General features: G+C 37.6%; 1 protein-coding gene across 3 annotated transcripts in view; it reads left to right on the plus strand.

The window, feature by feature from the left end:
- The first annotated feature begins 4793 nt into the window (after positions 1–4793).
- Positions 4794–17158, plus strand: part of LOC136826104 (store-operated calcium entry regulator STIMATE-like) — a 47746-nt gene continuing 35381 nt past the window's right edge. Inside the window, exons 1-3 of one of the 3 annotated variants that reach the window (XM_067083082.1) lie at positions 4794–4915; positions 8843–9100; positions 9431–9575. In XM_067083082.1, the coding sequence (XP_066939183.1) occupies positions 8935–9100; positions 9431–9575 (311 nt within the window). In that variant the 5' untranslated portion in view covers positions 4794–4915; positions 8843–8934. Of the gene's footprint in view, positions 4991–5124; positions 5229–8842; positions 9101–9430; positions 9576–17158 lie in introns of those variants that run through there. The other 2 variants (XM_067083091.1, XM_067083098.1) reach the window with 2 other exon arrangements.

Consider the following 17158-nt stretch of genomic DNA (forward strand, 5'->3'; position numbering starts at 1 on the left):
GGTCTGCTTATATTCTTAAGGGTGAAGTAGACTACGTTCTTCAGTTCTTAATCGAGAATTTAATCATTCCAAGTGGTAAACATCTCATGATGCTCTGATGTCTAATGTAGTCATTAAGACTCTTTCTTTAGTCCTTCACTGGATGGGTCGATATCGTACTCGCCTAGCACTCTCCTAGGCCAGCGTTCGATTCTCCGACCGGCCAGTGAAGAATTAGAGGAATTTATTTCTGGTTCGGATTCCACAATAAGCTGTAGGTCCCGTTGCTAGGTAACCAACTGGTTCTTAGCCACGTAAAATAAGTCTAATCCTTCGGGCCAGCCCTAGGAGAGCTGTTAATCAGCTCAGTGGTCTGGTAAAACTAAGGTATACTTAACTCCTGGGAGTATGGCATCTTTCTCCTTTCGCATTTCAACGTAAATCGAACTGAATCTTTTTCTCTTGCAAAGAGCAGCTGAAATAGTAATGCAGAAAGAGAAGGGAAACATGAAGGAAAACTTAGCAGCTCTGGAGGTTTCAGGGATAGATGGACTGAGCATACTAAAGAATCTCACGGAAAAAAAGGCAAACCTGGTGATGCCTTTTTGAAACCTAACTTACCGACGAACAAAATTGGTAAAGTAATAAATAATTCAATAACAATAAAATATCGGGACCAAATGGTATCCTGATGGAATTCTTGAAGAAGAACCTGCTAAAGGATTAACCAGGGAAGAACTACAGGTTATGCCAAGGCATGAGCTAAAAAAAAAAAAATAAAAAAATGGCCTTCTGGGTATCAAAAACCTATATGATTACAGTTTTTGAGAAAGTGGGAGGGTGGGGGAAGAACAGCTAAATTATCAAAACCCTTTAAACAAACTTGGTAAGTCATACATCAAACATTATGCTATGAATTTTGACAAGAAAGTTGATTGACAGGAAGGCAAGTTAGTTCACTGGAAATATCCAAAGTTGCTTTAGGTTTGGATGTGGAACAAGGGAAGCGATGGGCTCTGTTACGCTTTTGACAAAGCCTTTGATAACTTCACCGAGAAGTGTTCGTCCTTTATTGACTCTCAACGTAATTTTTTTTATAGGGTGCGAAAGCGGAAACTTATGTGGGCTCCTAAAAGTTTGAAAATGGATAAAAAAAATATATGGCTGATAATAAACTTGCATTTTGGAAAGAAGAATGGGAACTAGACATAGGTGGAAGAGTGGTAAGATGTAGTTGCTCAGAATTGTCTGTTATTCAGCATTTATTGCTGAGGCAATGATGCAAGAGTCGCTGGAAGATCTGGAATAAGGAACCACAGTCGGAGTTTTAGCGAATTAGCGATATGTACAAGTGACAAATGCGCTTGGCAGAAATGATGGACTGTGCATAGAGCACCAGAATAATTTCGAATGCAAAGTGTACGAAAACAAGACCATTGTGACAGAGATTTCAAGTGGTGACGGCTCTCCCTTTAACGTATGAAATGGTAATGGATAGATGGGAGAGAACAAGTAGACTAGTTCAAGTATCAGTGGAATAAGTTGACCGAGAATGGGGATCATAGCAAAGAGAAAAATTAGAATGGCTACGGATAAAGGCCTGCTCTAAAGAAAGCATGATTCCAACTGAAAAAGCTACATCTAAACTCGGGCGAAAGACAGATGAAGGTCTTGGTGCGGTATCCTGTACTGTATAACTCAGTTAAGGCAGCGACTTGAAAGTTTCGAAAAGTGATCGTGAAAAATGATGAAGATAGAACTGAATAAAACAGAAAAGCAATGGAGATGTGCTTATCATTGTAAATCTAGAAGGGAACTTGACAAAGGTAATCAGGATGACACAAAGAGAGGGTGAGGGGAATGAATGAAGCTTGTGCTGAACTAGACATTATGGCCAGAAGCCAAAAGGAAGTGAATATTGGACCGTCTGAAGACTACGTGAACAATTAACGGGCAAAGAGAAGGGATGTCTGTTTCATAGTTGAGGTAATAATATGTGACTCTTCGCTACCAAATCTCAGGTATATTTCACGTGGGAACATTATACAGGGAGACATCAATGGTTTCCTATTCTAACCTGAACGAACAGTATAAATCCTTAGCTTTTGTATCATCAGAATCGTCACAGTTCAGTTTCAAATCACATGGTTCTATGAATGTCTGACAGAAAAATGTCTAGACTCCAATTTATTATTACCGAGGATTTTAATAATAAAAAAGACATTCAATTATGGCAAAAAGTTCCGTACACGTACACCTAATTAATTCTGTATCTCAGCAGTATGAGAGATGAGTGTGTTTAGTTTATGTTGTCAAAGTTTCTATAATTCATTTTTGACGTATCTCTATAACCACAGATTTTGTTTGAAAAGTTCTAAAGGTGAGTAACTGGAGTTCGATTACCAAACCGAACGAGGAGAGAAGGTATGGGAGCATTCCTTGAAAAATCACCATGCGTCTTTTGATATAACACTCAGTTCTAAACCTGTTGTTAGTCGAATGACGTGGATTGCAGCTGATGTGTAGAGAGAGAGAGAGAGGAGACTGAGGGGTTGGGGGGCAGGGCGAAGAGTTTAGAAGACTAATCCGTCAGTGTATAGATTCAGGACGCGAGGACCCCTACCTGATAATCCTCGCCACATCGGGGTGAAGAGGTTGATCGGATATGTTATTTTTAAGGTACAATCTCTCTCCCAGTTTATACTTGAAAAGCTATTAGTGTAGATCTGAGTGTCATAAATGACAGACGCCGGTGGAATTTCGTTGCAAGGCTACGTTGATAAGAACGCTTCTCGATTTTCCTTCCAGGTGTGTAATTATCTCTTACACATCTTTGTTGTTGATCTTCCACGGTTCCTCACACGCTCGCGGTCGAGAATAGGCTACGAGGCATAAATGCATGTTAGTTACTGGATGATGAGTCATAATTTTCCCGAGTTGCTGCCAGTCTCTTCTCGTGCGTACCTTAGAATTAAATGACTCATAACGGAAGCTGTTTTTTTGTTTTCCCTCTCAGCATAACCAAGGTGTCATGAATGCTTTAGACCCTGGCGTAAGCAATGTTCCATAACCTTAAAAACGTACATGAGATGTAGAATGGCAACTAATGGAAATTATGTAAGTCTGCATAAATGACTTGTTGAACAGCTGTAATTTGTTATATAAGAATCACACGCATACATACGCCCACGCACATTATACAGTATATATATATATATATAATATATATATATATATATATATATATATATATATATATATATATATATATGTATTATCACACCTGCGAATTGATACGCAAACAATGAGATGATAGCATTAGTATATTTTTAAACACGTATTTAAAATTGTGCTCTCTCTCTCTCTCTCTCTCTCTCTCTCTCTCTCTCTCTCTCTCTCTCTCTCTCTCTCTACTCTCTCTCTATATATATATATATATATATATATATATATATATATACATATATGTACATGTGTGTATATATATACATATATATATATGTCTCTCTACACATATATATAAGTATATATACATATATAGAAATATATATATATATATATATATATATATATATATAGAGATATATAAGAGAAGAAGAGAAGAGAGAGCTAGGATTTTTAAACACGTGTTTGCTGATATTATGACAATGTTTTCATCTCAATCGTTAACGCTCAACCATTCGCAGTGCGATAACATTTTAATCGCCAAATACCCAGATACATAGAGGCTGTTCATGACTCTCCGGAGTCGACGATTCGACTGGGTTTGTGATAAAGACGCCAATAACACGAGCAGTGGTAGAAAACTATAAAAAATACTATCTCTTTGTACATAAATCACAATGCCTAAAAGAGGCTTATTGTTATTATTTAAAATAATAATTTACCATTATCGTAAATTATGGAGGTAACCAAAGAGAGTCGAGATGTCAACTCCCAGCCCTGAGGACGATACGAAGTTGCCTTCAAATCTTGATAAGTCTGAAAACTTGGATGAAGGAACTTTGGTTGGTTAATTTACAATGAGCTAGCGTTGTGCCAGCACTGATCATTGCCCAGGTACGATAAAGTGTTAAATTGTTCAAGTGGTCTGGTGTGGTCCTTGAGCCCCATTCAGTCAAATAAGACGGTTTACTTTCATTCTGTTGGAGGAAACATTCCGGCTGGAAGGATAGCTCGTACATAGAGTTTACTGCTAAGAGACTATCGTTAAGGTGAATATATATATATATATATATATATATATATATATATATATATATATATATATATATATATATACTAATATATATATATATATATATATATATATACTGTATATATATATATATATATATATATATATATATATATATATATATAGTATATGAATTCACATTGCAGTCATTACATAGGTATAAGTTTGTTTGTGAAAATACAATTACTAGCAGTTACGTTCTATACTGAAAAGATGAAAACTTTCTTGTTAAAACTTCACATAATTTGTACTATTAAGAACAGATAATAAATAAATCCACACTGATAAGATATTGAAGCCGAAAAACTAATATTCGTTATAAATAAACCATGGGATACTGGAAAGTAAAATTTGGTCTCAAAAGACAGCAAATTAGTACAAATTTTATTCAACAGATGGCACCCACCTAACACCAATACAGTGCATTCGAAATGTATTTGAGTATTAAATTTTACACAGATATTTGAAGTATAAAGGCTAAAAACTGCTTTTACACTTATGAAAATAATATTAATAAAAAAATTAAAATAAGTTCCTTATTATTAGGAAATATACGGTATATGATCTCATAAAAAAGATGATGATAAGTCGAAGTCACTGTTAATAGATTCGGACTATGTATCGCACGATACTTGCATAGAAAGCTTTGTATAAAAGTATTTGGATGAGTGACAGATGGAAGTAGTTCGTCAAGATGACGTGAGTTTGCCTCTGGGGTGTCGTGTTTTGATTATTATCTGGGAAATGTTACACATTTTGTGACATGAATATAACGTGAGTGATATATTGAGAAAAGAAAGGTACACTCTGGATTACTAGACCAGTATAGTTTGCTTTCGTTATGTCTGTCAGAGTTGGGTGATTTCTCTGGCCTTGATTGGGCTATAAGAATGTCGTTTCGTTTTATTCTCAGCTTTGATGCTACAACTCTGGCCATGTATTGCCTTGTTTTTAATCGGATGCTTCCAAATTGAGACTTCGGGTCACATGACTATGTGGTAGGCGCTTAACCGTAAGTGCTGAGGAAACGTTTGAGTTTTTTTTCAGCTTGTGAAATGAGTAACCTATCCTGGGATGTGCAGTGACTTACGATAGCTTAAATATTTAATAACCTTGATTAAGCCATTGGGGTCCCGTAGGTATGCTTGCTTAGGCCAAGGTAGCTGCTGTTTGCAGACTAGGCTATGATGACCTTGTTAAGTTTAAGTTTTTGGTAATTATTCACAATCTAACTATTCATTCAGAAACTACTGACATAGCCTAGTCTGTGGTATTTTTGATAATTTTCTTCTGTTTGGGTAATTTCCTTTGAAAAATTTGGTCAAGTTAACCCACCACAACCTTCCTTATAAGCTATGGTAATCTCCCTCCCCACATGGGAACTATTAAATGGTGTTTTTGTGTAAGGGTAAGAACAAAAACGTGATTAATTCTGTTCAGTAAATTGATAAAATTTAGGGTGCTAGCTGACAGGTCTTACATTATTGATCTGGCCCTAAATGTGTTGCTTGCACTGTGATTCATCCTCTCCTCTTCTTTGTTATATATAAGAATGTTGTATTAGGCAAACCAAACACATATAACAGAAACTAGTATCAGATTCATCAAAATCTCATAAAAAAAATTACTGTCAAACACATCAACTCAAGCAAAGGGCAGACTTGAAAATGATGGTGCTGAGTTGTTCATGAAAGGTTTTTTATGTAGTAGCCTTGTACAAACTTTCAGCTCAAATGTAAACAGGGAGCTAAAACTTTTAGTTGGATATACTGTAATTATTCCATGTCAAATCTGGAATACTGTATTCGTTTTTCAGAGTTGACTTTTAGAAGCCACTGCGGTTTTTTAAAGGGAAGTAGCTCACTGTAGTTAAAATTCTACATTATTTTGTACGGCTCCCACTGTATAGACTAGATTTGGTGAATATTTTTAATGAACTAAGCTGGATTGTGTGAAGACATGAAATTTTGTTGTCAAACTGGATTTGCAGAAGGTTAACAAGCATTTTGCTCAGAAACTGAAGCTTTCACTGGGAATTTAGAAACCCTTCTCTTCACTGTCTCACGGTCAACTACGAGGTTTTTTAACCCTATGTTGCTGCTTTAGCTCAGTGCACTGTTTTTTGGGTTTATAAATTTATATTTCAGTGTAAACAATAATGCATAACCATATGCAGTATGGTAGGCCTACATGGAAGAGGATGGTGTGTAACAGTGACTGACAGTGAGGCCCAAAGCCTACTGTAGCGAGTGAGTACAGAGAATTGCCGATGACTTTTGACACTGGTACTAGTGTGTTATAGTGAAGATAAGATGAATAACTTTTAACCCTAATTCAGTATTACTGAAATTTGAGTAGGCACAGGTAGGACTGTTTTCGTCTAGCCCAAGCGTATGGTAAAGGCTAGGAAAAAGAACAAAGGAATATTGTTTAGTACATGGAGCATAACTGAAAACTGGGTCTACTCATTTTATAAATGCTTTGGAGTTTGGGAAATAAATGCATTCCTTATCCAAGCTGGTGGCATTGCAAAAAAAGAAAAAAAAAAAACTAAAATAAACAGTAGCATTTACATATCACTTTCAAAATGGGAACTGTTTCCTAGCTGCTATCTGTACAAATGTGTTTAATCAGGGTAGTATTATAACGTAAGACTTTCTTGATTTGGTGGTTTGGATGATTCTTGATATTTAACCCCATTGCTTAATTACATAATATACCTGAGAGAGAGACTTGAAAACTGAATTATGTTGCCCCTGTTTATAACTTAATCAGAATGCTATCATAGAGAAATTTCTTCCTCACTCTCAGGTTGTGAACACTTTCACAGTATAAATAAAAACTTTCAGTTTATTTCCTATACATAATTCATCCTAGGTCATTGGTTTATTGATTTTTGCAGGTTAAATTTCAGTAACTTTATTATATTTCTTTAGTAATTCAAGTTTTGTTAGATATTGCATGAATGTTAATTTGGTAATTTTGGTTTAATTGCATGTTGCCTAAAGCACTAGCTTGTGCTGTGCCCAGATAAAGATAAGATAATAATTATGTAAGTCATTGTCCCTTCAGGAAAACAAACAGCAGTTTTCCTTTATATTTATATGAGGTTGAAGCACTTTAAAGAGAGTTCATTTCTTTGTAGGAAAGCTAATTTCTGCCTGAACCTCCAAGGGAGGAGGGAAGAGCATAATTTGATTTCAACTGTATAGTATGGCATTGGGAAAGGAAAAGTTTTTAGATAACAGAGAATTTTGAATTGAAAATGCATGGGAAGGGAAATCTCTAGTGGTGGCCTACAGTATGTAAGTTTTGAGATACATGTGGAAATGTTTAGCCCTTTTATTAAAAAACAACTTTTTATAAGTTGCTTGGTTTTGTAGACATTTGTTTTGTAGGTTCTATAGATATTTGTTTGTAGGTATGAAACTGAGACCCGTAGTTTCAGGAAGCAGTGTTCATTTTACAAGATTCTGATATCTTTTCCGTTGGCACTGTATCATAAAATTAAAATGACAGGTATCTAGAAGATTTTTTGTTTTTTGTCAGTAAATGGAATTAGCGGCTGGTGGCTGATGTGTGCACTTCTTATTACTCTGTGATCTAAGAGTTGTGCAGTTATCAGTGTCTCAGTGGTGCAGTACAGTGGACCCCCGCCTATTTGCGGTTTCGGATTCATGGCTTCACCTATTCGCAGGTTTTTCTGTGGAACATATATACATGTTTTATTCGTGGAAAATTCGCCTATGTATGCTATTTTCCATAGAGAAATATTCGCTAATTACTGTATAATTCATATAATTTTCATGACTAAATGCATTTTTGGTGATAAAACTATTAAAATACTCAGGTATAAGCATTTTTAGAGGGGGTTTTTGGTGGTGGAACTATCAAAATAGGCAGTTAGACTCTAAGCATTTTTAAAGGGGTATCAAGTATTCGCAGATTTTAGCTATTCACGGGGGTTGTGGTACGCATCCCCTGTAAATACCGGTGGTCGACTGTATACGTGTAGAACAGGGAAAGTATCTTGAACATAAGTAATGTGGGACTGAGTAGTACTGATATTCTAGTAAAATGGCAAATTCAAGAAGAGAAAGAGCAGCTTTCAAATTTAGAGAAAGCATTACAGCTGAACATTAAAACATGTTCATCAGTGTTATTCATATTTAGAGATTTGGGTATGGTTATGATCAGAAATACAGCTGCCCAATTTTTGAGGAATTTTAAGTTAAAGTGCTCAGTAGGTATTACTCTCCAGATAACTGAAGAATTAGGCTCATTGAATTTGCATGATAAGAATGTATCATAAAAGGCTTTTTAAGTAGCCTATACAGATTAGGGATGAAAAATTTCTTATGAAAAATATTCTTATTAAATCAGTTTCAAGTGTGATTTCTTTTATTTAGAAATTCCTTAGCCATATTAGAAATGTACACTTGTTTACTGGAGTAATTATAGCTTAGAATTGTGTTTCATAAGCTCATACAAAAATGGCCTGGGTTGCTTCCTCTGATACAGTACTTAAATTACAAGATATGCATTTTCCAACATTTGTTGACATCAGGTTAGGCAATGACATTTAATTATGTAATAAACATTTATTGCTTTAGTTATTTTTTCCAGGTGATATAAGCAGCTTTTCTTCATTCCACTTTGCTCAGAGGAGGTCTAAAACCAAAGATTAGATTTGAAGGCATTCCAGGAAGCTCTCTAACATGGGAAGTAATAGCCCAGTTGTTTTAGATTCTGGGCCAAATGCTGCGCCACCATTAATAAACAGCACAGTAGACGCCAGCGTGTGTGGCAAGGATGCATTAACCGATAGCTATGGGTGGTTTATCCAGGCTCTTCTAGCTAGCCTGGCTTTTGGACTCTTGATTTGTGAGTATTTTTTATGGGATTTTGGTTATGTGGAAGTTTGATTTGTGAGTATTTTTTATGGGATTTTGGTTATGTGGAAGTTTGTTAAAATTTTGTGTTGAAAAAACTTTTGTTTTAAAAAATGTGGGTTTCATACAACTATCATCACATGTAACTGAAAATTAGAAGCAGTTTTTCCTCACAGTATATAGTCATTTTACTCTATAGTACATAATGGTAATGCATTTAATAGTGATTATTTTAGAAAAATTTTATTCTGATTCATAACTTTATGTTGATAAGTTAATATGGTTCCTGCTTTTGTACAGTATACTGTTTTTTTCTTTTCAGTGAAGCGATTTTGTGAGCCAAGAAAGCATCGCAGATCATGGCTAGTGTGGTTTTATGATACTTCCAAACAGGGTCTTGGAGCCATGATCATTCATTTTTGCAATGTTTTTTTATCTGAAGCATTTCGAGGGGATCCTTGCACATGGTAAGTTGGAATATTAATGGCATGATGTTTTGTTTTGTTAAGAGTATTTTATATTTTAAAGGAAATGAAGTGTATGGAAATAGCTTTTGGCTTTAGAGGACTACTGTATTTGAAAGGGATAGAGTTTCTAGATCAAGGTCCCCAAGGTTTTTCATGTTTGTATTACCAAATTGTAAAAATTTCAAAATACACTACTGTACAGTGTTGTATAAGACAGCATTATACAATGTTACATAGTACATTACCATATTATGTAACTTTACTTTACTGCAGTTTATCAGATTGCTTGATGGACTGTATGAGGGGATGCTGGTAATTAGCCAGCTGCACTATTGCCCACTTGTTGCCTAATCTAATTCATCAACCTCTTGTTTTAGAATCTAGTGTATGAATGATATTGCACTACACTGTTCAATTCAAAAATTGATGTGTTTTACAATTGGTCATGTATTTTACTACAAAGGTTAATAGTGCAATGATCACTTTATTATTTTAGCTGAATGGCAAGATTTACAAATTTGTAATCTAGCCCACCTGGTTGGTTCTGGAACATGCAGGCAACACTAAAGTGTTGTAGGCCATTTTTTAGATACAGAAACTTGCATCCTTAGACACGTTTTCTTTGGATTGGTTACTGTTTATAGAATATCCCTTCATTACTATTTTCCTGAAACTGGATGTCATCTCTGTGGAGACACCTTTAGAAAAATTCTGTTCTAGTTTGAAAGAGAGATGATGTGTTGTGTGAATAAGGAGTCCTAAAGCTCAACATTATGTTGCCCAGCCATTCAGTCTTATTGGCTTGGGTTTCTTGCACAATGAATAAAGTTGGTTGCCATTCTGGTTGTTTTAGACACTTTGGAGCTGTTGGATGTACATAATACTCTACTTCAGTTTGGAATGATACTCATCAGACATGTGTGACATAGTACAGATCAACCTGTTCACCATGTCCATGTTGTTTATCTTTTTGTTTAGTTATCTTTCAACTACCTATTCAACATATATAATCTTATACATATTTTTATATGTATTTATCTTTTATTTCTGTATCTCACAATAATTTAACCACCACTGTTATTACATTAAATATTACTTGTCCATTCCTGTAGTATAATTGTACTCTATTTTGGGTCTTGACAGATAATTTTGTTTTACAGTGAAATTATAGTTGGTCTCAGTTTCAGTTGATGCAGTTTATAAGTTGCAAGCCTAAAGCAAAAATTGATATGTAGGTGTCCTATGTACATGCAGATATACTGTACAAATATGAACATAGTAATATGTTGAACTCTAGTAGGTACTTGTAGGTACCTTTTATGTTAGCTCTTAATATTGATATTCCTTACCTCTTTGGTATCATTCTTAGGCTGCACAAAAATATGTATTGCAGCCTGAGATATACCTCAGTTACATTTAACGTTTCTCATAAATGGACAACAGTGTATAGTAAAAGTCTTAATTATTCAGGATTCAATTCCTCAGAAATCCTAATTATTTGGCAAAATTTAAAAATAATCTTATTTGGAACATTCTGTATTATTCATATGAAATTCCAAGCCATATGTAAGCTACATGTGCAGAGTTATCATTAGTTGGTACAAACTCTCCAGCTACAAGTTTGGAGGTAATCCAGCATCTTCTGCAAAAGAGAGGCTTTTCTTGTAGGACTGCATAGAGATTAGGGTACCTCCAAAGATCCTTGTCTAACATGTACCATCCATGGTTGCTGGCACAGAGTGGTCTCTCTAGCTGGAGCCTCTGTTCAGCAAATTGTGGACTTCCTTGTCAACCTTTATTGAGACAAGCTCTGCCTCAAGTCAAGTCTTTAGACTGAAGAACATAAAACTCACATCTTCGGTGGAGTCATCCTTGATAGCTTTGAGCAATTTGTCCTCTGCAAGAGCTTTGGTTTCTGGAATGGGATGTAACTCTTGTGTCTCTGCAGCCTTACTAAGGTGCTGTATGAGCTCTTGGGGGAGGACTCAGACCAAGGTCTTACTCTCAAAACTGTCTTTCTGCTATCCTTAGTCTTTAATAAGTATATCAGCAAGTTGCATGCCCTCTGTTATCTCATCAGGTACTCAAAGCATTTGGAATCTCTTTTGTTCATTCCTGAATTTGTGGTGTAAACCCAGAATCAGTCAGTTCTAAATGAGAGAGACAAGGGCTTTTTGATTTCCTCTTTTCAAGTTCAGATGAGATGCTTCTGTGTTCAGTGGGAGCCAAAAGATGCTACCTAAGAAGGACACGACCTCATAGGCCAGAGTGCTGCCACCTCTGCTAGTAAGGGCAAGCACATAGAAGCATGTGTAATCAAATGAGCTTAAGACTCTTTTGGTGAAGTAAGCAGCCATACAGTTTAATCCAGAGCTCACTGAGTCAGGGCTGTGGGACCAGCCCTTGCATTTCAGAGCAACTTTTTAGTAGCACTGATAATGATGTCAGGTTTCGGGAGATGTTAGACCTCCCTTACCTCATTCTACCAAAGAAATGTCATCCACCTTCCTATGTGAGGCAGTAGCTTGGACCAAGTACATGCTGCATCAGGCACAGATTTGGATTGTCTACACAATTGAGCACCCAGTCATAGAATTTTGACTTTTAAAATGTTACTCTCTCTTGTTCTTTTAATAAGAGGGGATAGAGCTATAATCTAAACTGTTCATTTTTGATAGTGTAGTCATTTGTTTTGTCCTCAAGGAGTTACCCTTCCATGGTCTGCCAGAGCTCCATGGTGACTAGACTAATATCAAAGAATTCTCTTTTAGCCTGGTCTTGTAGCTGGGTGTTGTGTCATAACGATAAACACTACAGTATAACAAATAAGTGATGGATTATAATGGACTCAAAGATAAGAGGGCATTTTCCCTTATCTTCAGTGAAGCTGAACCCAGTTTTCGAATGTCAAAACCTGCAAGAAGGAGAAATTACTAATGCGCACACTCGTCCATCATCTTGTTTACGACTGGACGGGTAAAAGACCAGGGAGCTATTACTCTTTCAAGTCAACGGTCAAGTGTGTACCTAAAGCCAGTGCTCAGTAAAATACATCTATATCTGGTTGTCAAAATTAACCTTAATCTTAAAGGGTTTAAGTTAACATGGGTATTTAATAAACTGTATTATAACTACACGCTTGTAATCAAGTTAATCTGTAATATGAAATATACTAACGATACAGTCGACCCCCGATATTTTGGGGGAATGTGTACCACAACCCCCCCACAAATAGCTAAAATCCACCAGTGCTTGAAACCCCTCTAAAAATGCTTATAACTGCTTATTTTGATAGTTCAAAACCCACTGAAAATAATTATACCCGAGTATTTTAATAGTTTTGTCATGAAAAATGCATTTAGTCATGAAAATGATATAAAAATACAGTAATTAGTGAATATTTCTCTGTGAAAAATACCGCGAATAGGTGAAGCCGCAAATCTGGAACCGCGAATAGGTGGGGGTCCACTGTATAGGGATCTACAGAAGTGTCCCTTATTAAAAACAATTTACACTAATTAGTTTCTAATAACAACTTGGTTTTTCACTACAGGGCCGCCATTATGCAGGGCCCTTAGCTCAAGTGTCCCATAGCAAATTGCTCAGTTCATTTTTGCCAGTGGGTACGGCCCAAATCACCTTCCATGAGCGTAGTCCTTGTAAAAAACAAGAAAAATTTGCTTGGTCACCAGATACAGTATGTATGAAATTTGTAGTATGCTCTTGGCAGCAAGTTTTAAGGATGCAACAGTTCATTTTAAGCTGCCATGATGGGTCTTGGAGTTTAGCAAGGGTGAGGGAGGGGGAGATTATATCTTGCTGGAAGAAATCCAGCGGCAGATATTTAACCCTTTCTCAGAAGATCTATGTTTGGACCAAAACCTAGTACATCAGTCCCCAGTGCCTCCCAGGTTAACCCTGTTGAGGAAGTAGAGGAATCTTCACTTGGCGGTGACATTCTTACAAAAGAGTATGAAGTTGATATTGCTACTGAAATGACCTTGCTGAACCCAGAAGGATCATGGACGCAAATTTCAGCTAACCATGGGAGAAACCTTCCAGAAGGAATTCTATCCCTGATGCAGCTATCAGAAGCTGAACAGGATCCTTCCCCTAAAAGGGTTACTAGGATCCACCTAACCCCAATTGAAATTACAGTATTTTCGGAAGGGTATAGTAACTCACCCAGGACCTCTGCCCCCTGGGTAACAGGCAGTTACAGTTCAGCTGTGGAGCTCCCCCAAAAGGGATTCACAGTTTGTGGCATTTGATCAATTCCATAAGGAAATTATGAGTAACATCAAAGATGTCCTTGCCACAGAATGGCAATATATGATGGACATGTTACATGATTCCAAACAAGAAATTAAGGAAATGAAGTCAGTCATGTACACTCCAAAGTGTAAAAGTACTGCATCCTGTAACTGAAAAGTGAGATTGGATACAGATTCTGGCCAAACAAGGTCTAAGGTTAGAATTATAACTGGAACCAACAAAATAGCCAGTTTGGACTACAAAACTTCAGGTCAAAACATAATGGGCTTCCAATACTCACCCCTGATGATACTGATAAAGCCTTGGCAAGACGTCGCAATGTCCATTTCCTCTCCCAATGGTAAGTATCTAATTAATGAGAGAAAAACCATGATCGAAGTTGTACATGTGGAGTTTAGAGAGAGGGCAGCACCCCTTAATACAGAATGGCACCTGATACACCTTTGCCAGACATGGAGAAACCACAAAAAGAAACAGTTCTCTTACCTGTGCCTATAGCATTAAAAGCTATAGATGACATCCTTTACCAGGTCAACGGAAAATGGATCTCTGCTTCCACTATGGATAAAACCCAAGTTGCTCACCAAGCAGCCCCAGCCTTCTGTCCCTTCACTTTTAAAATAATTAACCATGTGAAGGCAGATTTTCAGAATTTTGTCATAACTAGAAAACGGAGCCAATGGTAGAATTAAAACCATTTGCCACTGTCATCCTGGTTTCGAAAAATTCCACGAAGGAATGGCCAACGCTTCAACTCCCTTTTGAAAGAAAAAGGCTCCCTTTAGACATAGCTACTCAGCAATTTGGGACGCCTCTGGGAAGAATCTCAGACGAGACAGTCTCATTAGAATTTTGTGGTAGAACCCACCTCCTAAGTGTTTTAACCTCTTCCACCATGCTAGAAGTTGCCACCAAAAGGCTTCCAGAAGATTCTAGGACAGTTTTTGCTGTTGTGGTTAAAAGTCTTATGAGAACCCTATGGGAAACACACTGTGACTTTCTAGACTGGCGCATAAAAGTGCGAATGGAAACATTGGAAGGCTCCATCAAGTCACTTTCCAATGTGACCGTTTTATTACAATCTAACCCCTTCTGTAAGGACCTGTTTGAGGATTCTGTTGTAACTCAACGAGTAAGCATGCCAACAAAATTGTACAGTGTACGCTCTTGTGGGGAAAGGAGAATTCAGGAAACAAAAAACTCCAAATTTCCCTGTACCTAACCCAAAAAAGGTTTACTTTGATCAAAAGTCATATAAGCCTTAAGTCACCTCCGAAAGTTATCCTCAAAAAACAGGTAGGTGGTCAGAAGGGACAACTCCCCAAAAAGGGACAACAACAACCACGACAACAAGGACATCCTTTTCACAAGGTCCAAAAACCTTCTTATAAAGGAAAATAAAAGCAACACCCAGAATGTCTATCAAGGGCAAAGGGAGAGGAAGAGGGGATACGAAAAGGAATTGTTTGGTCAGGGGTTGGCTTCAACACGACACCACAGGCAATGGAAGTCTTTCCCTTCGGGACACAGTATTATTCTTAATGGGCTAGGGTGGAAATGGCTTCAAACCCCCCCCCCCTTTAAAAGGGTTCTTTTAAAAACCAGACCCCTCTCTGGAAGATTACTTGCAGAAGGCCCTGTTAAAGGGAGCTTTAGAGAAAGATGCATATATTTGCCACCAAGCACATCTCTTCAGTGTTCCCAAAAACGATTCCTCCGAACGAAGAGTGGTCCTCGACCTATCAACACTGAACAAGCACATTGTTTGCCAAAAGTTTCGGCTGACTACCTTTGCCCAGGTACCTTCAATCATTCCAAGAGGGACTTGGACAGCTTCTGTAGATCTGAAAGATGCATACTGACATGCCCCTATTGCTGTTCCCTTCTGCCCCTTCCTTGGTTTCTGGATAGGGAAAGATATGTACAGGTTCAAAGTCATGCCTTTTGGGCTAAACATTGCCCCAAGAATTTTAACAAAATTAGCAACGGTAGTTGTTCAGGAACTCAGAAGAGAAGGAATACAACTAATAGCTTACCAAGATGACTGGTTAATCTGGGGGCCCACGAGAAAAGAGTGCTTGAAAAACCTAAGAGCAGTGGGCAACAGACTCCATCCAAAAGGATTTAGAATAAATTTGAAAAAATCCCGCCTCACTCCCAGCAGACACTTTCAGTGGCTGGGACTGTGTTGGGATGCTCTTCAAGGCCTGTTGTCTCTCCCCATGAATACTCGGAAGAGAATAAGGAAAAACCTGAAAACGTTCCTTGCACAGCCCAGAGTTTCCAGACAGCAGTTAGAACATATGATGGGCCTGTTGCAGTTTGCATTAGTAATAGATCCAAAACTCAGGTTACAATTGAAAATGTGAACAAATTTTGGCTATTGCACATAAGAAAAAAGATGTGAGACTGATCTCATCAAAAGAATCAAAAAGTTGGGGAGGTACCTCAGCCTTGGACCTAGAAGAAATCTCTGGTGAAACAGGTCACCTCGACTCCTCCATCTGTATGAGTGACAGTACACACAGATGCATCATTGATAGGTTGGGGAGGACATTGGGAGGATTGTCAGGTGGCAGGGAGGTGGTCAGCTACTCTGAGGAATTGTCTTATCAGTTTCCTGGAGCTGATGGCTGTCTTTTGTCTCTCAAAAAACCCAAATCTCCAGAAAAGACACAAATTCTGTTGGTTCTAGACAACACAACTGCAATGTCCTGCATGAAGAGGTTGGGATCACGTTCACCTCCTCTCAGTATGATAATGCTAGCCATCCTTTGGATGGTGCAAGCAAAGAAGTGGTGCCTGTCTGCAATTCACCTCACAGGGTCTCTCAGTATAATAGCAGACTCTCTATCAAGGAAAACGACAGCCTCAACAGAGTGGACGTTGGATAACCACTCTCTTCAAACAGTAGCCAACATGCTTCCACAACCGGAAGTGGACCTGTTCATCACATACGAGAATCAGAAACTCCCAGTATATGTATCTCCGAACTTGGACAGTCAAGCAACAGCAAGAGATGCCTTTCTACAAGACTGGAACAAATGGAGGACGATATAGTTTTTTTCCTCCATTGTCCCAGATTTTGAAGGTTTTGAGCAAACTTCTAACCTTCAAAGGAACAGCTTACTTAATAGCCCCAATGGGCAAAAAGATCAATTCCACTACCATCTGCTGTTCTGTCCCAGACAGTAGGAGGGAAAGTTGTTTACGCATCCTCCTTTCTGAGCCGAGACCTTCATGTATGGATTTTTAAGTACAGTAAACCCCCCGTATTCATGGGGAATGCGTTCCAGACCCCCTGCAAA

The sequence above is a fragment of the Macrobrachium rosenbergii genome, chromosome 3, assembly GCF_040412425.1.
Source record: "Macrobrachium rosenbergii isolate ZJJX-2024 chromosome 3, ASM4041242v1, whole genome shotgun sequence".
In the NCBI taxonomy this organism is placed as follows: domain Eukaryota; kingdom Metazoa; phylum Arthropoda; class Malacostraca; order Decapoda; family Palaemonidae; genus Macrobrachium; species Macrobrachium rosenbergii.